Source organism: Colobus angolensis, unplaced genomic scaffold (genome assembly GCF_000951035.1).
Source record: "Colobus angolensis palliatus isolate OR3802 unplaced genomic scaffold, Cang.pa_1.0 Scaffold141, whole genome shotgun sequence".
In the NCBI taxonomy this organism is placed as follows: domain Eukaryota; kingdom Metazoa; phylum Chordata; class Mammalia; order Primates; family Cercopithecidae; genus Colobus; species Colobus angolensis.
Genome location: NW_012114500.1, coordinates 244764 through 270407, shown reverse-complemented (window position 1 = coordinate 270407; position 25644 = coordinate 244764). Strand labels below are relative to the sequence as shown.

Sequence of the window (25644 nt, the reverse complement as noted above, 5' to 3'; positions counted from 1 at the left end):
TTCGCCAGGATGGTCTCGATCTCCTGACCTCGTGATCCGCCCATCTCGGCCTCCCAAAGTGCTGGGATTACAGGCTTGAGCCACCGTGCCCGGCCTAAAGCCCATTTTTTAAACAGTAATGCAATGGGAAACTTTTTTTTAAAAAGTACAAAAATATTAGTATAGACAGTGACACTATCAATTAATAAAAGGTCAGAATAGTAGATTTTTTTTCTTTTTTTAAGAGACCCTGTTGCTCAGGCTGGTCTTGAACTCGTGGACTCCAGCAATCTGCCCACCTCAGCCTCCCAAAGTGCTGTAATTACAGGTGTGAGCCACCACACCGGGCCATAGTGCTAGCAATCTTAACCATCTGGAACAACTTTGTACACTTTAACAAAATGACCTCTGATTCATGATTACCTCTGTAGAGGGAGGAAGTAGAACCATCTGTGGTAGAGGTATGTGTCTACTAAAACGAATTTCCTACAATAAGCAACCAATCTTACAGTTGGTTGTGGCCAGAACTGATGCATGTTAAGTAGATGGAGAAGAGGTGTGTTCTCCCAGCTCTCTTTCCCTCTCTGCTTGCCTCCTGGAGAGGCCCCAGAAGCCATGGAAACTGATAGATCCTTAAGCTGGAAGAAAACTGCTTCCATGAATCAGTATGTAGAAGGCTGCTTACTGAGCATGCATCTATGACTACAAGCAAGAAATAAATTTTATTTGTGAAAAGCCATTAAGATTTTAAGTGTTTATAATTTACAGCAGCTAGCACTACCCTAACAAATATCCTCTGGGATAATATATTATTCTCTGGGAATCACCTCTAGATCAGGGGTAGGCAAACCTTTTCTATAAAGGGCCATATAGTAAGTATTTTAGGCTTTGTGGGACATACATGAATTCTGTAGCATATGCTTTCTTCTTCTTTTAAATGACCCTTTAAAAAGGTAAAAGCTATTCTGGTTGGGCGTGGTGGCTCACGCCTGTAATCCCAGCACTTTGCGAGGCTGAGGCAGGCGGATCACAAGGTCAGGACATCGAGACCATCCTGGCTAACATGGTGAAACTCGGTCTCTACTAAAAATACAAGAAATTAGCCAGGCATGGTGGCAGGCGCCTATAATCGCAGCTACTCGGGAGGCTGAGGCAGGAGAATGGCATGAACCTGGGAGGTGGAGCTTGCCACGAGCCGAGATCGCACCACTGCACTCCAGCCTGGGCGACAGAGCGAGACTCCGTCTCAAAAGAAAAAAAAAAAAAGGTAAAAGTTATTCTTTGCTCACAGGCCATACAAAACAGGCAATAGGCCATAGTTTGCTAACCAATAATCTAGATAGTCCTATGTAAAATTAAGCAGCGGAAATTTGTGATATTGCATAGAAGTGATAATTGGGAGCCTAAACGACATTAATAATGATAAAAACTAACATTTATGAAATGTTTAGCATGTGGTAGATATTATTCTAGACACCTTAACTGTATGTGTTCATTTGATCCTCACAAGTACCCAGTGAGGTAATTTGTCAGTTGGTAGTTTGGAACCAGGATTAGAAGCTAGCAGTCTGGTCTAAAGCCGGAGTTCTTAACCGCTATACTAGGCTGAATGCTGATGTTCCATTTCCTTCTTCTAAATCAGTAATTCAGGGGCATTTAGGGAAGAAGCAGCTTCCTAAATTTCTATAGCTCCATAATGATAATAAGAAAAGGTCTTATATCTGACTAGCAAAAATGCAATTCATTTCACATGCCCACCTAAAAACTTCAGTTTTAGAAGTATCAAAAATAAAATTTTGGCATGTAAGGACACAAACTTCAGTTATTTTCCTGATGGCATCAAAACAAGGTATCATATAAATGCCTTTTTGCTAAAAGTTTTAACTTTTAGACCTGTGCTTTCAAACTTCAGCCTTAGGTTGTTGACAATCATCCAGAGACCTTGTGAAAACATAGATTTCTGCCCAACAACCCTACTCTCTCTATGTGCAGGTTTGGAGTTGGGAGGCCTGGCATAGGGTCCAAGAATCTGCATTTCTAACAAGCTCTCAGGTGAGGGTGACACTACTGATGTGTGGAACGCATTTTGAGTGGCACTGCTGTAATGCTTTCCTTTCAACCTCCAATAAGTTCATTCATATTATTGTGACATTAAAAAAATACCATTTTACGGCCGGGCATGGTGGCTCACACCTGTAATCCTAGCACTTTGGGAGGCCGAGGCAGGCAAATCATGAGGTCGGGAGTTTAAGACCAGCCTAACCAACATGGTGAAACCCCGTCACTACTAGAAATATAAAAATTAGTCAGGCGTGGTGGCGGGCGCCTGTAATCCCAGCTACTCGGGAGGCTGAGGCAGCAGAACGGCTTGAACCTGGGAGGCGGAGGCGGAGGTTGCAGTGAGCCGAGATCGTGCCGCTGCACTCCAGCCCGGGCAACAGTGCGAGACTCTGTCTCAAAAACAAAAAACAAAAACAAAAATAAACCATTTTAAGTCTAGAAAACATAAAACTGGAGGTTACAAGGCTTGACAACAAATAGAGGAAAACTTGATATTATAATTCCACAAGACTGAAAGACTAGCAATGCCTTCACTATAGAAGGCATAAAAAGGTTATAACACTTTTAGTTTTGTTGAAATAAATTAGCTAATGCTAAAGATAACCTGACTTGTAATATGAAGGACTAGAACTTAGTGACTTCAAAGATTTTCACCCCTTTGAAATTTTATGATCCTATTAAGTGAACATACAAAAATAAAAAATACCTAAAGAAAATACAGCTACCAAATGTTGAGAAAAGATGGGTAAGAAGGAAAGCTTGAAGAGCACGTAAAAGACATTCAGACATAAACTCGCAGTACAACACTTTAGAGGATCTCCTACCTGGCTTCTATATAGCGTCCAGTAATCAGCAGTATGCCTCTAAGTGCAATAAAAGTATCCCTTCCCCAGCAGCGGAAAATACCAGAAGAAAAATGAGGTAAGCCTAACGGAAAACACAACAAAATAATATGTTAACCATAATAATACACACAAACCTATGAACTCCATTACTATAGAACAGTTCCTCTAAACCTGGGGTACAAGACAGGTACCTGCAAATCCTCTAAAATCGTCTAAAATTATTTGTGTTAACTTTTGTCAAATGAGATTACATCCTCTTATCAGATTCCTAAAGGAATCTATGACCTAAATAAGATTAAGAACCACTGCTATAGAGGTATACTTATCTAAATTGAGGTGTGAACACATAGGTAAACTTTTCTTCTTTCTGAGAGAGGGTCTGGCTCTGTTGTCCAGGCTGGAGTGCAGTGACGCAATCTTGGGTCACTGTAACCTCCATCTCCTAGGCTCAAGCCATCCTCCCACCTCAGCCTCCCAAGTCGCTGGGAGTACTGGTGGACACCACCGTGCCTGGCTAGTTTTCATACTTTTTGTAGAGAATGAGGTTTTGCCATGTTGCCTAGGCTGGTCTTGAACTCCTGAGCTCAAGTGATCTGCCCAACTTGCTCTCCCAAAGTGCTAGGATTATAGGCATAAGTCACTGTACCTGGCCAAACTTTCTTTTATAAATTAAATTTAAAGAGTAAAATTGGGCCGGGCGCAGTGGCTCACGCCTGTAATCCCAGCACTTTGGGAGGCCGAGGTGGGTGGATCACCTGAGGTTGGGAGTTCGAGACCAGCCTGACCAACATGGAGAAACCCCGTCTCTACTAAAAATACAAAATTAGCTGGGCCTGGTGGTACATGCCTGTAATCCCAGCTACTAGGGAGGCTGAGGCAGGAGAATTGCTTGAACCTGGGAGGCGGAGGTTGCGGTGAGCCGAGATTGTGCCATTGCACTCCAGCCTGGGCAACAAGAGTGAAACTCTGTCTCAAAAAAAAAAAAAAAAAAAAAAAAAAAGAGTAAAATTGGAGATCAAATATTTAACACATAAACACTAAATATTAATTATATATTTAAAAAGACTCTACCTTGAACTTGAGGACAATAAATAAATCAAAATATGAAATTATTAACTTCATGATACCTAATTAAGTATACTTATTGATCTATCACTTGAGTCAACATTTATTATCAAATTTCCCACTAATTTAAAACAACTTAAAAGTGTTATATTCTGTATACAATATGTACAATTTTACTTGTCACTTAAAAATTAATTTTACAGACAAAAACAAGGATTTAATGTGCCAAATAACTTGAACATTCTAGGTAAGTGGAGCTTTTATACACAAGATAAAGAGTATGATTAATGGTGCAATCTAAAATTTTACTTAAAGATTGAGTTTGGTTTCTTATAAAACACTAAGGTCAGGAGTTTGAGACCAGCCTGGCTAACATGGTAAAACTCCATCTCTACTAAAAATACAAAAAATTAGCCAGGCGTGGTAGCAGGCACCTGTAATCCCAGCTACTTGGGTGGCTGAGGCAGAAGAATTGCTTGAACCAGGGAGGTGGAGGTTGCAGTGAGCTGAGATCACACCATTGCACTCAGCCTGGGCAAAAAGAGCGAAACTCTGTCTCAAAAGAAAAAAAAAATTACGCTAAAGCACAAATATAACACATATTTTGGTTAGGGGAAACTGAGGACAAATAAAACATACACAGCATTCATTTATAACTATCTTCAAAGCACTTAACGCTATTTGAAAATTATCTTGTTTGCTCCCTGTTGAATGAATGTATCTTCCCAGTAGGAAATAAGACCTACGAGTAGAAATCTCATCTATCTTGTTCACCAGTAAGTATGTATTCATTGAAAATTGTAACTATATAATATATCCCTATAAATATTTGATAACTGAAATAAAAAACCAATATTAATATGTAAATTGAAAAGTGAAAGAATTTGACTAAAAGAAAGTTTTGGCAATTCCTGAGTGTACTTCACAATTTAAGTTTCTGTTTATTGGGAATTAGATGTTAGTTTCTTCCATTAAGAAAGATAAGAATTAGATCTTTTTCCTACCTATGTTGTCTCCAAAACGATGGTACAAAATTTCCCCAAATACATTGTGCATTATTTACTTATGGTTAATATGTATGGTTTATATATGGATGATATATACATAATAATTTTGATGATAGTGATGACAGCAGCTAACATATATATAGCATTCTGTGCCATACACACTTCCTAGTATTCTGACCCATTTACTTCCTTGTATGAAATAGGAATATAGGTAGATTCAAAGGTGAGTCTCAATCAGTATATCCAAAAATATATGCAGTCTGTCTTTGTGAAAAAGTCAAAACTATAAAATCTCTAGCACTGATACATGGAAATGTTTGTATTAACTTTTAGACCTCTAAGAGTACACAACTAATAGATTTCATATCTTCTAAGTGATTTCTAATTTGTCAATTATTAGAACAGGCTACAGTTTTTTTTTTGTTTTGTTTTGTTTTTTTGAGACAGGGTCTCCTCCCACGTAGGCTGCAGTGCAGAGGTGTGATCACAGCTCACTGCAGCCTCAAACTCCTTGGCTCAAGGGATTCTCCTGCCCCAACCTCCTGAGTAGCTAGGGCTACAGGTACATACCACCATGCCTGGCTAACTTTTAATTTTTTTATGGTAAAGATGGGGTCTTGCTATGTTGTTCAGGTTGGTCTTGAACTCCCTGCCTCAAGTGATCCTCCTGCCTTAGCCTCCCAAAGTGTTGGGATTACAGGTATGAGCCATTGTTTTTAATTGTTGTTACAATACTATAACCAAAAGAAGACATTCCCAATCAGTTTCAAATGAATTCCAAAAAACCTATCTGCAAATCTTAGAATAGGCAAACACTCCCTTGGGATGCTAGGAGCAAATATCACACTTTTATTTGTATTTGTTTATCAACTTAATTTTTTAGTTTTTGTTTTGTATCATACCTGATATGTATGTCAGATGTAACAGTTTATATCAGTATATCGTTTAAAGCGTATGTTTTGAAGATGTTTAACAACAGCAGTACACAATCAAAAAGGTTGAAATTACTACTTTTTGTAATAGGCTTCTAAAAAGTAGGCTTTAAAACCAAGTTATTTATATCAATGTTTCTTTTGCCCCTATGGCCAAGGTCAGTTTCATGAGCATATGCATGGATTCATGAGGGAACAACGGATACCAGGAGATCAGTCAAGTGAAAATCTAAAAACACAATTATAGAACTAAAACAGCGTTTTTTTGAATGTTTAATGAACATTTTTAATGGAAAGGTAATTTTTATTTTAGTTGTTGGGTATCACTAAGTCTTTTTATCTGGTCTAAGTAGCTGCAAATTTAAGGGTAAAAGAGGGAATTACACAGATAATACTACTTCTTTCTTCCTGTAACTTGGTATTTTTCAGTTTAGGTTGGAAAGTTCTAAACTTCAGTTGCCTCAAATACTAAGTACTCTCTAGAAATATGCTTGAAATGTATTAAAAAGAAAACAAAAGCTTGTCCTTTAGCCTATTTTGCTTACTTGAATTTGTTACTTGATTCAGGTTTTAAATCTTCTTGGAATAAAGGATATTGATTCAAATGTTGAAAGCATTTGATTGCAATTAAAACCCATGAAAAAAATTATTTAACATCTGTTCTATAATTTATAGGGACCTTTACATGATCTCTTGATAATTACGAGGTTGGGTATATTTTTTTAAATTGGGGAAAAATATAGAAAAGAAGATAGTAAAATAAATTTGATTTTAAAAAAACACAGAATGTCAAGAGTTGGAAAAAATAGAAACATGAAGAAAAGAATCAGCCAGCCATAAAAAACACACATAAATGCCTGGTGCATAGTTAAAATTAAACAGTATGCATGGTTACTATTTTTATGAGTGAAAATCTATGAAATGTACTAAGTGGTAAAACAAAATCTTGAGTAACATTACAAGTTTTTTAAAAAATAATCATTTTCCTATAACTTTTCTTCTGTGAATACTACTGATTTACATATTTTAACCTTGTATGTAATTCCTTACCTGCAGCTAGAGAAACACAACATTGCTCCCTTTCTTTTGTGATCTCATTTAACCTATAAGGTACATCCGTTAGTGCAGGTGAAAGAATTGGCAGGGAAGGGAATTTTCCTACTCCACACAGTTGAACTGAACCCAATGAAAGGTGCTTCACAAAGGTTGAACCATTCTGAACAAAGCTGTAACAAAAGTGATGGAATTAATTACCTGTAGAAATATAACAATTTTTAGCAGCTTTATTTTACTTGGTTTCTTTCTTTCAAATGATTTTTCTATACAATCTGTAACAATGGTCATATTAGTTAAAATTTTAAAAAATCTGGTTAGATTTCAAAACTGCTTTCATTTCACCCATTATTTTAGCTGGCTTACAGTCCACAGATGGTTGTAAAACAAATGGCAGAAATGAAAGTTTGTTATTCTGAAAGTATGTCCTAATCAATTTGGTGGCTTTCACTAGTACACTTAAATTTGTGGTTCCATTTTAGGAAAATTCATCATTAAAGGAAAATTTCACTCATAATAATAGTGGAATTTTTCCTCTGATGAAAAATTAGAAAAATTATACATCTGTGTTTCAGAAATGTTATCAATTAACTCAATAAGTCAATGAATACACAGAAACAATATAAAACAATATTCTTATCAATATATTTTATTAGCTTTTAGAACAGATTTTATAATACTCAAGCTTGTTTTTGTATGCTACACAGACTAAAGGATGCTAATAAATCTACTATCCATCTACAAGCCTTTTCAGTTCTATGACAATTATTCATGGTTTGGTTTTTTAAGAAAATGTATGAAGTGACTCTGTATATAGTTTCTACACAGATATGCCCATTTATTCAAGTTTTGTTGGATGTACCTTGACATCTGCTTCCATGCTATATCCAGAAGAGTGGTATATGCACCAATTAATATAGCATCAAAGTAACATGGGATAAGGTAACGTGGGATCTGCTTCAGGTAGAAGAACATAGCCTGCAACCATTTGCCAACCTGTTATAAAAATAAATTTGAAAGTTAATTTGGTATGTGTACAGGCTAGGTGTGTTTATAGAGGTAAATCTAAACATGCAACTTTAGTACTCTATAAACCCTACTTCCATTTATTAGAACTGAAAGATGATGAAGAAAGGAGGAAAACAGTTCAGGTTAGAAAACAATCTAAATATTATATATAACATGGTAATATTTATTATTATGTCCTTGATTTTTTTGGGACTATAATATAGTTCTACTTACTTCAGCAATAGTTCCTGATCGTGAAATAAGCCGGTTACTGACATAGTCAATCATCCAATCTCCAGATCTCAAATTATTACAAAAAGGATGCCCCAAGTCATTCTTTGGTCTTATTTCTGCCAATACAGACATTAAACCTGAAAATTCAGAGACATGTCATGCAGTATTATTGGTAGCATCAATTTGTTCCTATATCCTCTAGTCCCTACTCTGCTAGTGTCTATTCTAGTGATTTGGGGTGAGTACATATTACAGGCAGACACAAGGGCTGCCCAGTCCACAACAGCGCTTAATATAGTTGAAGATAAGTGTGACAATATTGGCTTAAGCCAAGTTACAAAGGCATACTGAAGGACACTACTGTCATAAGAGATATAAAGAGCTTTTCAGGATTCTGAAAAGCTTCTGGGACTGGTCTTATTCTTTTGGATTTTAATGTCATAATATTCAAGGGTAACTGGCAAGGCTTCCCTGCCCAAAAGCATCTCAAGAAAGAAAAGTGATAAGCCTACGTTTTTTCATGTTGAAGAGTAGTGGGTTCATCAATATTCAGGCTAGATTTAAGGAAATCACAGAACTGGTTTCAGAGGGAGCAAGAACACCTATGGAGATAAGAGTAAAGCATGCTTTGGAAGGAACTGTTGAAATTTAATGGGAGGTACTTAGAACTAAGTGAAGTATCAAAGTGAGGTATGTGTGTGTACATATATATACACACACACACAACACACATACATATATATATATTCGTAATTCTAGTCTTCAGTTAGAAGCATTAGCATTTCCCAGATTTTATTATTTCAATGATACTACCTTAAAAATTATATTGGCATCACTGACTTCATTTAGATTAAATTTATTTATCTATTTAGAATTGAATGAATTTTGCTTGGTATGTAGCATGTTTTGAGAAACTAAAAAATATATAAATTTAAGATAAAGTTCTTTCCCTCAAGGGATTCACAATCTTCTTTGGGGAAGAAAGCTTAAAACATAAAGATGTTGGGAAAAAAGACTATAAAATAATATTCTACATATGCCCTAGCATTTTCATGGACAGCAGATAATGCTCGGTAAATTTTGGTCTCACTGTGGAATAATGGAAGGACATAAGGAAAACAGTGTTTTAGAAACAGATCTGATGATGACCAATGAAATGGAATGATTTGTAGATGAGGTAACAAGATTTGGAAAATTGGTTAGTTGGTTTTGTTTATAGGACTTAGGATAGAGTGAAAACTGTGGAAATAAAAAGGATATGGTGTACCCAACAGAATATGGAAAACAATCCACAAATCATAACGACTGATTGGATATTGAGGATGAAAGGCGTAGATCCAAAATGGATTCCTGGATTCCAACATGACTAGATATACCGTATCATAAGGAGGGAAATACATTTTGTTTAGGGGAAAGAAAAGTCAACAAAGTAGTTAAATCTGATTTAATCTGAGGCTCTTATTAGCAGCCTGCTGGAAATATGTGGGTTGCTGAAAATATTAAACGATCAGAGGGGAAAGGGATTGGTATAAAGCAGCAAAAAATAAACAGGTAAGGGCAATTCTATTTAGAAAAGATAAGAAGAATCATTCCATTAGAAAGATAAGGAGAATTAGCAAAGAATCAAACTTAACTATAAGAAAGACAAAGGCTAGGAAAAGAGAACACACAAATTTGGTCTTTTTAGTGAACTAGAAGTAGTTTAATAACTCAGAGTGAAAATGAAGCAGATAATTACTTAAATCTGGTAACATATATATATCTTTTTAAAATTAATTAAATAAATGAATTTATTTATTTTTTGAGGCACAGTCTTGCTCTGTCACCCACGCTGATCATAGTTCACTGTAGCCTCAAACCTCTCTCGGGCTCAAGTGATCCTCCTGCTCTGGCCTCCCAAAGCATGAGATTACAGCTGGGAGCCACCATGTCTGGCTCACATATACTTCTTTCTTACAGCACAAAACATTCTGTGTTAAAAATGAGAATATTTTAGAAAAAAAAATCATAAGTCCAAAAAGTCTCAAAAAAGTTTATTGAGAACTGCTTATGTGCTTGGTTTTGTAGGAAATACAAAAGCTAAAAAACAAGAAGCATAAAAAAGATAAAACTTAATTCTTCTTTCTCAAGGTATGCAGCCTACTTACTTAGCGTGGTTTTAAGGCTAGAAATTTCCAATTACTTAGTATGAACTAGGTGTCATCTAGTGAGCTGTTCACATGTATTAATTCATTAATCCTAACCATAATCCCTGTGGTAGGTACCATTCTGCAGATGAGAAAACAGCCATAGAGCATTTACTTCAGGTTATAAAGCTAGTCAATGTAACCCAGGAAATCTGGTTTTAAAGCCTGTTTCTTAATCACAATGATAAAGATTCACAAAAATCATTATACTAATTACCAAAACAAGGCAATATATTTCAAGGGCCCAGTAAGAGGTACAGAAAATAAATGCAATGGGTGTCTGGAGGACAAAGAAATTATTGTAAAAAGCAATAGTTAAATAAGCTTTTATGAAAGATGCAAGAATTAAATTAGTCTTTAAAGATGGGTTAGATGGACAAAGAAATAAAGAGTTGAACAAAAGGCATAAGTGGAAAACTATATGAACCAGGAATACAGGTGTGATAAAGCAAATTTCTTAAACATCTAAGGAAATATTACCAACTAGATGAATTAAACTGATAAATATTTAATTTATTTAACTCATCTTACAACTACTCTATGTTTTACTGTAAGTTCTCTCTACAAGATAAATATGCAATAAAATATATTTCCAATTAGATTTAAAAAAAGGTGAATGGATTATGTTTACAACCTAATCTCACTTGGGGCCCAAACAAGCATATTCTGTTTCTTCTTATATAATAAACCAGGTCAAGAAACATTAATTAAGGTCCAAGTATACATAAAGAGCTACACAGACCTTAAGGAAAGAGATAGAACTAGTAATTCTAGGTAAAATTTACTGGGTAATTACTTTGTGTTACATCCTGTTTTCAGTGTTTTATGTGAATGATCTCATTAATCCTCACAAAAACTTTCTAAATTAGATAATATTATTCAAATTTTATAGAGGCAGAAATTGGTGCACAGAGAGGGCATATTACTTGCCAAAGGTCAATCAATGAGTAGGAGCAGAGCCATAATTGCAACCCAAGCAGGCATACTCTGAGCCTACATACTCTATTGCCTGTAAAGAAGACACCAGATGACCCTAAAAGAAGAACACATAGCTCAGCTGTCCTTCTATTTGCTTACCTTGAAGACCTGCATATTTAAGGGCTGACCAGTTTGGTATGTCATAGCACCCTCCACCATCTTCCTTTTCTTCTGATTCACATCGGTAAAGGATCTGATTTAGCTCAGCCAAAGTTAATTTGGAGGCAATACTAAGAATTGGAAAATAAAGATAACCATATATTGAAGTTTCGCTTGTTGTCAATAGAAACAAAAGAAGATAATCTGAATTATAATCATAAAATGTCTTAGCAGTATATGTTTTAGGAACTCAGCATTCAAATAAACATTACACTCATACATTGTAAGTAATTATAAAAGGGCAAATTATGCAAAAGATTCAATTGGAAGCAACAATACTCCCAAACCAAGGAAATAATCAAGTACCAAATTGCATTGATTAGAAGTATGCTGGGAAAATATTTTGGCTTCTATATCGTTGATCTTATAAATTTGTTTTTTTAGCCTTTCTAGTATGGACTTAGTGTTTTCCTTCTTTCCTTTATTTATTTATGTGTTCTCATCTGATTTCCCTCCTTTATATTTCCCTAAGTGAGACATCAAGAACTTTTTATGCTAGTTATTGTATACTAAGAATACTTATCAGAGGATCACTAAAGGAATAATAAAAAGTCAATTAACTGCCTAGGAAATCACATGCTCTCTGCCTTTATACTTCTCTCCACATCCCTTCTCTTCTCTTTTCTAAGGCTGCACTGCCTCTCAGCTTGTTTATTCAAGAAACCAGGATTTTCTCAGATTAAGATGCCTCCTGGTAACTGTCAGAGGGAAGACTGACTATCATGGCCTTGATTTCCCTTTGTTTGGTCAGCAGTAAGACTGTATAACTGACCACACCTGAATACAGCTGAAACTGTATTTTCCTGTGCTTCTATAATAGATGCTCAGGTAATTTCATTTTACATGACTGCCATTTTATGTGAACACATATCCTCTTGAATGTATATTCTTCTTTCTCTTTTAGTTCTGGCTCAATTTAGAAAATCATTGTCATCTGTGCTTTGTTCTCTCCATCTCAGCTTTCCTCCTCAGAGCTAGTTTGTGAGTCAAGCCTGAGTCAAATCATTCCGAAGCCTCAGTATCAACTCCATTCTAGGGCAATATTTTTCAACACATAGCCAGCGGACTCCTTGCCTAAAAACTACTTGGGGATCTTATAAAACTGCAAATTTCTTGGCCTTGCTCCAAAATAATCTGAGCAGGTGTGAGGAGGAACATGCATTTTACAAGCAGTTCATCCAACACAAAGCTGCTTCTTCACAGATTTTTTGGTTAAAAATGCAACTAGTTTATTAAGAATAGTTTGAATTAAGAGTTAATATCCTTAACAATAAAAAGTCTTACAAAACAACAAAAAAAGATGAACACAATAGCAAAATGGAGTAATACATAAAACTACGCTTCAACAAATAAATACAAATGGCCAAAGAACAAAATAATTTAGCTTAACTAATATTTAAATTATATGAGATGTTATTTTTAACTATTTTATATTTACCAGTTTGATTAGTAACAGCTAACACTTATCAATCACTATGTGTCAAAAACTATTGTGTTTTACTCAAGTAATCCTCACAACTCTGTAAGAAAGGTGCTATAATTATGTCTATTATAAATTCTCAAAGGTCTCTTTTTCTAGAGACAGGGTCTTGCTCTGTTGCCCAGGCTGGAGAGCAGTGGCACAATCATGGCTCATTGCAGCCTAGACCTCCTGGGCTCAACTGATGCTGACGCTCCTACCTCAGCTTCCTGAGCAGCTGTGACCACAGGTGTATGCCACAACTCCCAGCTAATTTTTTAAAAACGTTTTTTAGAGCTAGGGTTTCACTATGTTGCCTAGGCTGGTCTTGAACTCCTAGGCTCAAGCAATCCTCCCACCTTGGCCTACCAAAGTACTGAGATTATAGGAGTGAGCCACTGCACTCAGCCAGGTCTTCCTTCTTATAGCTAATAAGAGTCTGCAATGGAATTCAAACCCAGTTAGTCTGGTTCTATACTCCATGCCCTTAAACACTATATTATATTGTGGTATAACATATTGGTATTGGTAATGATGGAAACTCTTGGATAGAGCTGAAGTATTAATTAATATAATCTTTCTGGAGGGAATTTGGCAGTATGTATTACAAGCCTCAAATATATGGATATAGTCTAACCCAATGGTCCCTAACCTTTTTGGCGCCAGGGACTGGTTTCACAGAAGATAGTTTTTCATGGACTGGGGGTGAGGCGGTGGGGTTTTGGAATGATTCAAGTGCATTACATTTATTGTGTACTTTATTTCTACTATTATTACATTGTAATATATAGTGAAATAATTATACAACTCACCATAATGTGGAATCAGTGGGACCCCTAAGCTTGTTTTCCTACAACTAGACAGTGCCATATGGGGGTGATGGGAAACAGTGACAGATCATCAGGCATTAGATTCTCATAGGCAGCATGCAATCTAAATCCCTTGCATGGACAATTCACAATAGGGTTCACGCCCCTATGAGAATCTAATGCAGTCACTGATCTGACAGGAGGCAGAGTTCAGGTGGTAATGCGAGTGATGGGGCACAGCTGTAAATACAGATAAAGCTCACCTGCCACTCACCTCCTGCTGTGCGGCCTGGTTCCTAACGGGCCATGGACCAGTACTGGTCTGTGGCCCAGAGGTTGGGGACTCCTTGTCTAACCCAAAAATTCCATTTCTGAAAATTTATACTAGTACTAATGATGGCAAACTATGAGCATTTACTATGTGCCAGGCATTGTGTTAAGTGCTTTATATGTGTTATCCTATTTAATTCTTACAAAATTTTCCAGATGGGAGACTGAGATAATGAAAGTTCTAAACAAATTATCCAAGATCATACTGACAGTAATGAAGCTAAAGTTTAACCCAGGTCTAAACCTCAAAACCGATATTCTTCTGTAGTATGCAGTGACATCTAGAAAGGGAATAACTAAGGATGAATGTACAAAGACATAATAATAGGGAATAATTAGAAGCAATCTAGATGTCCAAAAATGGAAACTGTTTAAATAAATTACGGTAAAGCCATAAAGTAGAATCATATGTTGACATTTTTTAAAAATGATGTGGTAAAGGGTATGAGGTATGCAACTTAATCTCAAATACTTTGGATAAATTGTGTATGTGTGTGTACAGAGAGATGCATGTGTGTGTGTATGTATTCATGTAGGCATGTGTGTATCTATATCTATAGAGAGAATACACATGCAGGTACACACACAAATTATGAAGCAAATATGGTAAAATGTTAATAACAGGTAATGCTGACACTGCTGGTCCTTGGACCGTACTTTGAGTAGCAAGGATATAGAGGACCCTTAAAACTGCTTAATTCAATCTAGTGGTAACTTACTTAAATTAAAGTGGCAAATCTCTATCAAACAAGGCATACTTACGAAGCAAAGGGAATTTTTAATATAGGATCTGAATTGTCAACAGCTAGGCTCCCAGATTTAAAGTGAGGACTGAATTGGGTCAGATGATTTCGAAGAATTCCAACAGCGATTTGTGCGTGTGGATCAAGACTAACTCTGAAAATGTTAATTAAAAAATGGTTAATTTTTAGGAGTAATTTATTCAAATTTAACAGGATATGCAAACTATTTTAAATATAAGTCAACAGTTTGAGCTCAGTTAACATACCTGAATATAATAACACTTCCTGGAGACAAGTTTTCAAATTCTATTTCTTGAATATATTCATTGGGCCCTTTTGTGGCAACTCCAGCTTGTTTAACAATTTTACTTTCATTAAGCTTGAAAAAAAATACATTAAAAAAATCCATTCAACAAACCGTTCTAATGTTCTTAAAATGCTAAACATAGTAGTAAGATGAGAGTCCTAAATACCTGAATATGTTCTCTAATTTCTACTGTGATATCTGGCATTCCATTGATTGAATTCTCATCCTTCCTATAAGGTTTCGTATTTCTCTCAATAGTTCTAGCTTCAAGAACTACTTCTTCAATTTTGCCTAGGAATATATAAAAAAATATTTTAACAAAATTTCTTATGGAATCATCGAAATTAGGAAGGCAAAAGTGGTTTCAAATCATTTAACTTAAAGTTGAAAAGAAAATATCAGTTAATTTTTTTTAGAAGTCTGAAAGTAGATGATTCTACCCAAGGTGCATCTTACATTTAAAAAAAAAAAAAATTACAACTTAGTTAACAAAGCTTTTTTTGAAGTAGAAATGTATCAAAATAACAGTTTAGCTCTGGCGAACAACTACCTAATTTTGAGCAGAAAAAAGCAAATCACTTGAAAGGCTTACATTTTTTAAAAAATTGGAATATTTCAGATTAAAAAAAAATTAAAAACCCAGGTTCCACTTCCTCACTTAAAGAAAAATTTACAAATACAAGTAAAGCATCCGTGTACCCATTCTTCACTTTCAGAGGTAACCTCAAATCAGTTTGGTGCTCACTATTCCTGGCATTTTCACTACACATGCCTGCTTCCTTAAACAACATATATTATTTTCCCTATTTCCAAGTTTTATTAAAATGAATTCAAGTTACATATATTTGCAACTTGCTTTTTACTGGTCAACAATGTATTTTTTAGATTCATTCACACTGCTATATCAGCTCTAGCACATTTACTTCAAATGTCAAATAATATTCTACCATATGAATATACCAAAATACATCTGTTCTATTACGGTTGTCTCTAATTTTTCTCTATTATACACAATGTTGCAATAAATATTCTTGTGCATATCTTCAAATGGAAATGTATGAAAATTTCCCAGATATATACCTAGGGATAGAACCGCAGGGTCAATGGATTATATAAAATTTCAACCTTACTTTAAATAATTTAAGCTTTAAGTCATTAATCTGGCAACAGGTAACAGAACCTTTTGATCTAGAAATTCTACCTCTCTAAATACACACTAAGAAAATTGTTTAAAAGAAAAAACAATTATCCTTAGTGTATATTTAAAACTTCATAACACTACTAAACATACTAAAGAATATTAAAAAGGGCATAGTAACAATGTATGAAACATTTAACAAAATAATAATCACAATTTTGTGGACAAGAGGAAATATTTTAGGAATGATCTGTGACCAAAACAAAACCAGAGATAATATTGTACATTGTGACTGTTGTCCTATAAAACTAAATATATACATTGGCAAAGATCAGATAAGGATAGTGAATATAAATTTGTGAACAATTAAAGCAACTTTCAGGTATTCAGGTTGATAATTTTTAAAAACAGGAACTATGCATACTCAGCAACAAGCAACCAATATAGAATATGATGATTTTTATGGGAATTTTCATTTGGTCAATCAATCAACAACCTTTGACAGCTGCTGCATGAACAGGAGCACGTTATGCTATACCACATATAATAGTAAGACAATAAAATACACATATCCAGAAAAAAATCAAGTAACATTAAGGACATATCTCAGGGATGTATTTTATAATTTTTGACTCTATGCCAAAGGAGTACATAGAGACTATAATTGCTGTATGTTCAGAAGAAAGAGAGATCACTGAACAAAGAAGGTGCAACTTTAGACCTTGAAAGATCCAGACAATTCACACAGTATTTGGGAAGAAGTAAAAATACCTATTTGGCTGAAATAGTGGACTGACATAGGGCTAGGATTGTAGATAAGGATGGATTATGAAAAGCCTTAAACATAAGGTTATATTACTTTCCATTTTAGTTTATATATTTGTATGTATGTCTGTGCATATACACAAAGACATATATTTATACACGTATATACATATACACTAACACAAATATATATATATTGTTCTGCTAGAAGAGAAATAAATGTTCATATTATACAAATTAGGAAATAAAATATAAACAAAAATATTTCACAACTCAAAAAATGTTAATATTTGAAAGTATTTCTGTCTAGGTTTTGTTCCACCCAGTAAAAATATAAGTTGCCAAAAATTTCTTTTTTTTTTTTTTGAGACAGGGTCTCACTCTATCACCCAGGCTAGAGTGCAGTGGTGGGATCTGGACTCACTGCAACCACTGCCTCCTGGGCTCAAGCGATCCTCCCACCTCAGCCTCAGGAGTAGCTGAGACTACAGGCATTTACCACCATGTCTGCCTAATTTTTTGTACTTTTTTTGATAGAGACAGAGTTTTACCATAATGCTGAGGCTGGTCTTGAACTCCTGAACTCAAGTGATCTGCCTGCCTCAGCCTCCTGAAGTGTTGGGATTACAGGTGTGAGCCATCATGCCTGGCCAAATTACCAAAAAGTTTAAATCCTTTTTTTCAATTACATCCACAGTAGCACTGTGTTATAATATATATGATATATACATGATCTATAACCATAACATTACAGTATAATTTAATATAATGATACAATACAAATACAATAACAATTTTCAGATTGCATTACCAGGGATGCACATTTGAGGCACTTCCTTGCTGTAAAATGAAGTCTTGGGATTCCTGAAAGCAGTTCTAGATACAGCCACAACAGACTGATGGATGCTAGGTGAGTGTCTTGTTACTGCCACTATGTCTTCATCAACTTGATCCACATACACCTGAGAAGCAGAAAGAGCAACTAGATTAGCTCTCAAACTGGAAAGACTTACTCTGAAACTGAACCTGAAGAAACAAATTTAATAATTTCTTGCCTGAATAAAACCCTTGGCTCCAAGCTCCTGATGAAGCTTATTGATAGCACACCTGGCTGCAATAATGCCGCTTTGGAAATTAACTTCACCTGTATTTGAAGGCACTGCTTCAGGATTCCACCTAGTGTAAAACCGTTCCTCAGAAACCACTGAAATCTAGACAAAGGTAAAATTCAGCATGGATACATTTTAATTATAATGAATTTTTTTGATAAAAATGCCCAAAGTTATTGGCCATGTAGGTTTTAAAAAACAACATATAAACAAACCTGATGAGGCACTAATTCATCATAGCCTCTTGTACTTCCACTAGCACAACACGCCATAGAAACAATTGTAGTACTTGGAAGAGCATCATATGCTGATCTATGCTACAAGACAACAAAAAAGAAAAAGTTTGCTTTCTTTCAAATGCAAAGTGCCATTCTATAGCATAATGAAGTAAAAGGATAATTACATAAATAAATTCATAAGGTAAATTAATTTGCTTTTAAACAAGCCAAACATTCTGAAAACTATGTATTATAAATCAGTTATAAATCTAAGACACTAATTTGAAGTATATGGAAATGATTGTGACCAAGTGTCAGAGCGTTAAGTATCAAAGCATTTAGCAAAATAAGTACATGAAAAAGATTAGGTGCTTACCACAATAGGACACTCATTATCATGAGTAATATCCATAAACAGGGCATGTGCAATAGCTGGCATTAAAGGCCTCAAACAGGGCTGAACAAAGGATCCAACAGGTTCTCCTCCATATCGGTAAACTAATCTGCCCTCTTCATGACTATTATATGCACTCATTGCCTCTGCAGAGCATTACAGAATATTTTAACAATCTTCATTATTTATGTCCAGGAAGAGGTTAGATTTCTTATCATAAATGACTTTCAAAATAAAGACCACATCAATATTATAAAAAAAAAAAAAACTGCTTTAAGGATTTAAACAAATGTCTACTAGTTTAAGTGACAAAAAAGTTTTCCTCATAACTTAACTGGAGAAATGGCTCATGTAAGGAAAAGGGAACATATGTTGTTTACTGGGATGTAAGCTACACAAAATTCAGTGTAAAACATCTAAACTTTACATCATATCTCCCAGTAGATGAAAAACAGGTTTACATATTTTCAGCAACAAAAAATGGTTTTGTTAGTGAGTTTTCAGTTCATCCTACTGGTCTTTCAATTTGAAATGAGGTATCTTACCCCAAAGAAGAAATTTATACTGATAAAAATAGAATGAGTCGACTGGGCGCGGTGGCTCAAGCCTGTAATCCCAGCACTTTGGGAGGCCGAGACGGGTGGATCACGAGGTCAGGAGATCGAGACCATCCTGGCTAACACGGTGAAACCCCGTCTCTACTAAAAATACAAAAACTAGCTGGGCGAGGTGGCAGGCGCCTGTGGTCCCAGCTACTCGGGAGGCTGAGGCAGGAGAATGGCGTAAACCCGGAAGGCGGAGCTTGCAGTGAGCTGAGATCCGGCCACTGCACTCCAGTCCGGGCGACAGAGCGAGACTCCGCCTCAAAAAAAAAAAAAATAATAATAGAATGAGTCATATTAGAATATGTCATACAAACTATTTAAAAGAACATTAACTGTGTTAAAAAATTATTAAGCATTGCATATGAAGCTATTAAATCCTTTAATCTACTTAAACAAAAGCTAAAGTTTTAGATGGGAAATACACTCCAACAAGCCTACCTCTTATTAAGGAACTAATGCCCAGTCTAGTAACAAAGATATTGTCCAGATCTTCACTTCCTGTGAACAGTTCAGCTACTACATATAAATTGGGTTGCAAATTCCTAGCAGCATCCAACATGTACTGTAAAAAGCACAGCGACAAATTTAACAAATAAATGTAACAAAGAGAAAAGCAAGATAGGAGGAAGGAAGGAGACAAAAGGAGGTATGGATTTGACATAGAAAAATATGCAGCAAGATAAAATGGAAATTCAAGAATTTCCAAATAAAATTTCATTGTACACATGTAAGAAAATATCAAGCATACCAAAACACATAGAAACAAGAGAATTTATAAAGAGAAGAAAACAGTTAAAAAGGAAGATTAGATTTTGCAAAGATATTGAGACATGAGAAAGAAAAAGAAGAAGAAAAATGTTAGTTTCATATTACTAAATGTAAATCATAACACTACAATTCTGTTAGGCTTTCTCCCTGTTTGTTTATTTATTTAATTAATTAATTTATTTTTGAGACTGAGTTTTTTTCTTGTTGCCCAGGCTGGAGTGCAATGGCGTGATCTGAGCTCACCACAACCTCTGCCTTCCAGGTTCAAGCGATTCTCCCGCCTCAGCCTCCTGAGTAGCTGGGATTACGAGCATGTGCCACCACACCAAGCTAATTTTGTATTTTTAGTAGAGACAGGGTTTCTCCCCGTTGGTCAGGCTGGTTGCAAACTCCCAACCTCAGATGATCTGCCTGCCTTGGCCTAAAAGTGCTGAGATTACAGACGTGAGCCACTGTGCCAGGGCCTATGTGCTTATTTTTAAAACTTTAATCAGACTTAATTTCCAGGTGGTTGACTAAACAATTATTCACAAATTCCCTGATGAATTACTTAGCTGTTGGAAAGATTAGGTCTGCCTGACCAGACTGAAGCCAGTTTCTCCTACAGATGATGATAAAACTCTTAAAAACTCTTACACTTTACAATTTCCACTTGTGTGATTTACATTTAACACTAGTGCTATCTATCTAGCTGTTTATTATAAACACTGGTTTATAATAAAAAATCAGATAGGTTCCAAACTGTTAAACATAACATTTGCACAAAGATTAATAAAATACTTGAAATTCTATCAGCTAACAAGTAGAATCCTAGATTTTGTAATTTAAAATTAAGTTTGAACATTCTTTTCTGCCATGTAACAATCTTAGAAGCATATTTTTTTTTGCTGTTGCTAAAAGCACAATAAAATAAAGCCATCATTTTTTGGAACTAGACAATGTTTTACCGGCTTAACTAATGTTCACTAAATCCCTCCAAATCAAATCAATTTTTCATCACAGGACTTGAAACATATACATTATAATACTGCTTTAATATTACAGAAATAAGATATTTTTCAGGTAAACACACATTTCCAAAGAACACCTAGGTGACACTGGTCACTAGGAAGCTATCAAAAATCTTATAAGCAGTGCTACTGTAGGGTTTCTAAAAATAATAAATTAAAAAAAATCTTATAAGCAGGATGAAAATTATGAGTTTAATTACAAAGTTGTATTAGATAGAAGATAATACTGTAAGTATTGGCATTGTTCAGAAGTTATTGTAAAGAGCTCAAAGAGGAATAGCCAATGTTTATGTTTACACATATTTTTATAAATAATAAAAATTAAATCGATGAGGCTAGACTGGCTTCAATATGCTATAACGTTAATGTTTGTTTTTTTATTTTATTTTATTTATTTTTTTTTTAGACAGAGTCTCACTCTGTCACTAGGCTGGAGTGCAGTGGTGTGATCTTGGCTCACTGCAACCCCCGCCTCCCGGGTTCAAGCGATTCTCCTGCCTCAGCCTCGCGAGTAGCTGGCACTACAGGCACACACCACTATAATGTGTAATAAGCTATTCACCTTCACAGTCACTTCTAAATATATTGAAAGCAACATAAAAATAAGAAAAATGAACATTTATGTATTTACAGTAGCCAATATACATTTTATGTACTGTAAACACATTTTATGTATTTACAATAGCGCTTCATATTATCAGAAACAATATGATCAACTTCCCTAAATTAAAATTTTAAAATTAGCTAGTTAAATATTTTATAGCCCAGTATTCCATAACAACTGCATCAAAAGATTGTTAGAATTATGCTAATTATGCAATAGTGATAAATACTACCACCAAATCAATGCCGGTGTCCAACTAGCAAAAGACTATATTTACCTGCATAGTCTACTTAAGAAAAGCTAGGAAAGAACACTGAATTTCTTTTCTTAATGTAGATAAATTGTTTTTCTGTACCTCAGCTACATGAAGAGGTGTTGAGTGGCAGTTATCAAGACGTACTCCCTGGAAATAAGTTGCAGTTACTTCAGTGTATTTTTTCATGTGTGCCCAGAGAAAAGGACAGTCCTCTGGTTTATTCCCATAGCGCAATTTAACACTGTCTCCCCAGCAAATAAGTTCTCTCCTTAGGTAAACTTCTGAGCCTATTCAGAAAAGAGATTGCTTTCAATAGTTCAAGAAATAAAATGAAAACAATTACTTCATGGAAACACTGATTTTTAAATTGCTTTGATCATTTCTGCCACGAATGATACATTGGTTAAAACTGTATCTAAAGTGGTATGAGATAATGTTTTAAAAAAATAATAATTTATTTCTCATAGCTACTCTGAAAAAACTCTAGCTTATAGTCTCTTCTAAAAATTTGTCCTCAATTTCAAAAACCCAAGTCACTTCATAAGGGAAAACAGAAATGTTAATATCATAGGCCTTTCAAAACCATAGTTCTACCAAAAACATTTAAAGCTCCATTTCCACCCTCCTACTTATTTTCGGCAACAGGTTATATTAGATCCATGGCATACAGCAGAATGGCTTGATTTTGTTTAGAATGGCTGGAAAAAAGAGGGCAGAGATACTTACACCCAAATTTATACTCTTAAAAAAAAGCGTAAGATTTCTGAATAAATTTTGATGTCACTAAAATAGACTCCTAGTTTTGAAATGTTAAAAAATAAATAAATCAATGAGCTCCTGCAACATTCTTCCTGGTAATGAAATAGCTATAGTAAAACAAGACACTAAGAGTGAGGGGGGGACCTCAAACCATTAGGTTCTAGTTTAATTGCCACTGAAATGTCTCAATACCTCTGGCCAATGAGTGAAAATATCTCTTATGGCAATGTAATTGCAATAGCAGTGGTTTCAAACTTGTTTGTAAAAATGCAATAACATTTTGTCCAAATAAAAGCTTACATAGACCCACAATATAGAAAACAGATACATAAAAGTTACTCTGTTTGAGAAGATAAAAGGTAGGAAGGCAAAGGAGAGGAAAGAAGATGAACTTATTATTTGTTGACTCCATGTTTTCTTTCTCAAATTGTATGTACCTCTGGTACTTTTATTGGTGAAATAGTTTAAAAACCAATAGAATAATGGGGAAGAAAATCAATAAAGCAAATTTTATTTTGACCTTGCCATGAACTATTCTTTCCCTATCCATAGAGAAGTTAAAAATTATACACCTGGTTCAGCAAAGTTTCGAAGAGGATCATCTCCCATTACCCATCCATTGTGTGCCATCAGAAAACAAGCTTTATTTGGTAGATGAATCATAGATTCTTCCATGGAGAAGTCCATTTCTTCAAATGGGAAAGTAAAATACCTATGAAAATATAATTAAATATTAAATCCATACAAAGAAACTCCTTGGAGAGAATATAAATTTGCAACATTAAAACTAAACTTCTTCTCTAATGAATAGAATAAAATTAGTTTGATGCTATTTATAGAAAAAAGTTCAACATAGGTCAAAAATCTTCAATAGACTTTTTGAGTAAATCTAGAGGATGTGAGAAACAAGGAGTTAACACAACAGCATAGCTGGCTAACATTTTAAATAATGTTTAAAACTTCATAAAATTATTTTAAAAAATCATTGAGGTGGCCAGGCATGGTGGCTCACGCCTGCAATCCCAGAACTTTGGGAGGCTGAGGCAGGCGGATTACCTGAGGTCAGGAGTTTGAGACCAGCCTGGCCAACATGAGGAAACCCCGTCTCTACTAAAACTACAAAAATTAGCTGGGCATGGTGGTGCACCCCTGTAGCCTGGCTACTTGGGAGGCTGAGGCAGGAGAATCGCTTGAACCCAGGAGGCAGAGGTTGCAGTGAGCTGAGATCACACCACTGCACTCTCCAGCCTGGGTGACAGAACAAGACTCCATCTCAAAGAAAAAAAAAAATTGAGGTATTGATATTACTTTGCAAAGACATTTTAAAAAAAGACTCTTAAGTAAAGTTATGTAAAGGCTTTTACTACACTCTAGTTGCCCAACCTATGCTTCATGTCACTTACAAAGTAAGGAGCTAGATGCTTGCTTAAATTGATTAATATTGAATTTATCACTAAGTATGCAGTCCTCCAGAAACATTAAAGTAAATGATAACTATAAATTGGTTCATACTGATGACAGTTTCTCTAACAATATATTTGCCTAACAAAATGAGTTAATATTAAGCCTATATCCAAATCAAAACTTCTATTTCAATTTAAGAAATGTACTGAAGTCACATGTTAAAGAAAACATTCAGGTTAATTTTAGATGTTAAATACAATTTTCAATGTTCAACCATCAATAAGAAAAAAAAAACAAAAATGCAACACCTGGTAACTAAAGGATGCTTTCTAGTGACAGGTCCTAGTTTTGGACCATGGCCAGCCAGTCGTTCATAAAACACATTTCCCAAAAGGCAATTAACTGCCTGAAAAACATTAAATTGTGTTAGATCATCATCATCATCAAGACAACAAAAAAATAGTAATAAGATGCAAGGAAATGCAGCAGTTCAAAAATAAGTAAAACCTGTTCCTGATGGTAGTTAATGAGTTGATGCTTCTCTGAATTTAATTCCTCAATTCTCTTATGAAACCAGTTACAGCATTCTTCAATTGCTGCTGGCCCATTGCTAGAGCAGATGGAGAAATGCAGATATAGTATTTAATGGCTTTACAGATTCTACATTTAAAAACTTTCTAACAAAGGTCACAGAAACCTTAAATATATTCATAAGGATTTCAATTATGGCTGATGATGTTTTCCAATTATATAAATGTTTATATACAAATATAGAAACATGGCCCACGCACAGAAAAAGTGGGAAAATGTCATGTGTTGAAATAGTAGAATTACAGTGAATTACTTTATTTCATTTTCTATTAAGCGTTTTTAATAAGTAGTATGGAAATCATACTAGCCATAAAGGTTTATAAGTAATATTCTTTATTTCACAGAAAAAAACACATTACATACTCATGTGGTATGAAAGTCGTTAGAGCAATGTTCATATCTACAGTACAGCCAAACCGTCTGTATTCAGGATCTTGATTAATCTTAAGATGTTGGTTTGGATCAGACTTGGTTACTCTCCTATTTTCTAAAAGAAAAAAAGATGGTATCTTAAATGCAACTATCCACAAAGATTATAACTGTCACTATTTTCTAATTTCGGGCCTATAATTTTTTCATTGAAAATAAAACAAATATTTCACAAGTATCCTTCTACCTCCTCCCCTTCTCATCTTGCTGTGTGTGCGTGCGCGTGCACACACACACACACACACACACACACACACACACGAGGTGTGTGGAGAAAGAAACACAGAGAGACAAAAATAACATAAAAGAAAGACACAAGGATTCCTATCAATTCAATCCCAGCACCACTTTTCTGCCTACATCAGCATTCACTTATTCTATTCTATTCTTTTTTTTTTTTTTTTTAAACACATTAAGGACTTTAGTGGAACGTGTTTTC

The 25644-nt window shown here is 35.0% G+C and overlaps 1 protein-coding gene across 1 annotated transcript in view; it reads right to left on the bottom strand.

Annotated features, from left to right (window-relative positions):
* AGL (amylo-alpha-1, 6-glucosidase, 4-alpha-glucanotransferase) overlaps positions 1 to 25644 on the bottom strand; it is a 71568-nt gene that overhangs the window by 23998 nt on the left and 21926 nt on the right. Inside the window, exons 8-25 of the mRNA XM_011935226.1 lie at positions 25140 to 25263; positions 24693 to 24795; positions 24494 to 24591; positions 23354 to 23493; positions 22122 to 22309; positions 19823 to 19946; positions 18762 to 18925; positions 18383 to 18484; positions 18114 to 18269; positions 17870 to 18020; positions 15322 to 15446; positions 15115 to 15227; positions 14868 to 15002; positions 11448 to 11578; positions 8185 to 8321; positions 7805 to 7938; positions 6940 to 7115; positions 2864 to 2967 (exon numbers count right to left, since the gene is read on the bottom strand). Coding sequence (XP_011790616.1) covers positions 2864 to 2967; positions 6940 to 7115; positions 7805 to 7938; positions 8185 to 8321; positions 11448 to 11578; positions 14868 to 15002; positions 15115 to 15227; positions 15322 to 15446; positions 17870 to 18020; positions 18114 to 18269; positions 18383 to 18484; positions 18762 to 18925; positions 19823 to 19946; positions 22122 to 22309; positions 23354 to 23493; positions 24494 to 24591; positions 24693 to 24795; positions 25140 to 25263 — 2405 coding nt within the window. The remainder of the gene's footprint in view (positions 1 to 2863; positions 2968 to 6939; positions 7116 to 7804; positions 7939 to 8184; positions 8322 to 11447; positions 11579 to 14867; positions 15003 to 15114; positions 15228 to 15321; positions 15447 to 17869; positions 18021 to 18113; positions 18270 to 18382; positions 18485 to 18761; positions 18926 to 19822; positions 19947 to 22121; positions 22310 to 23353; positions 23494 to 24493; positions 24592 to 24692; positions 24796 to 25139; positions 25264 to 25644) is intronic.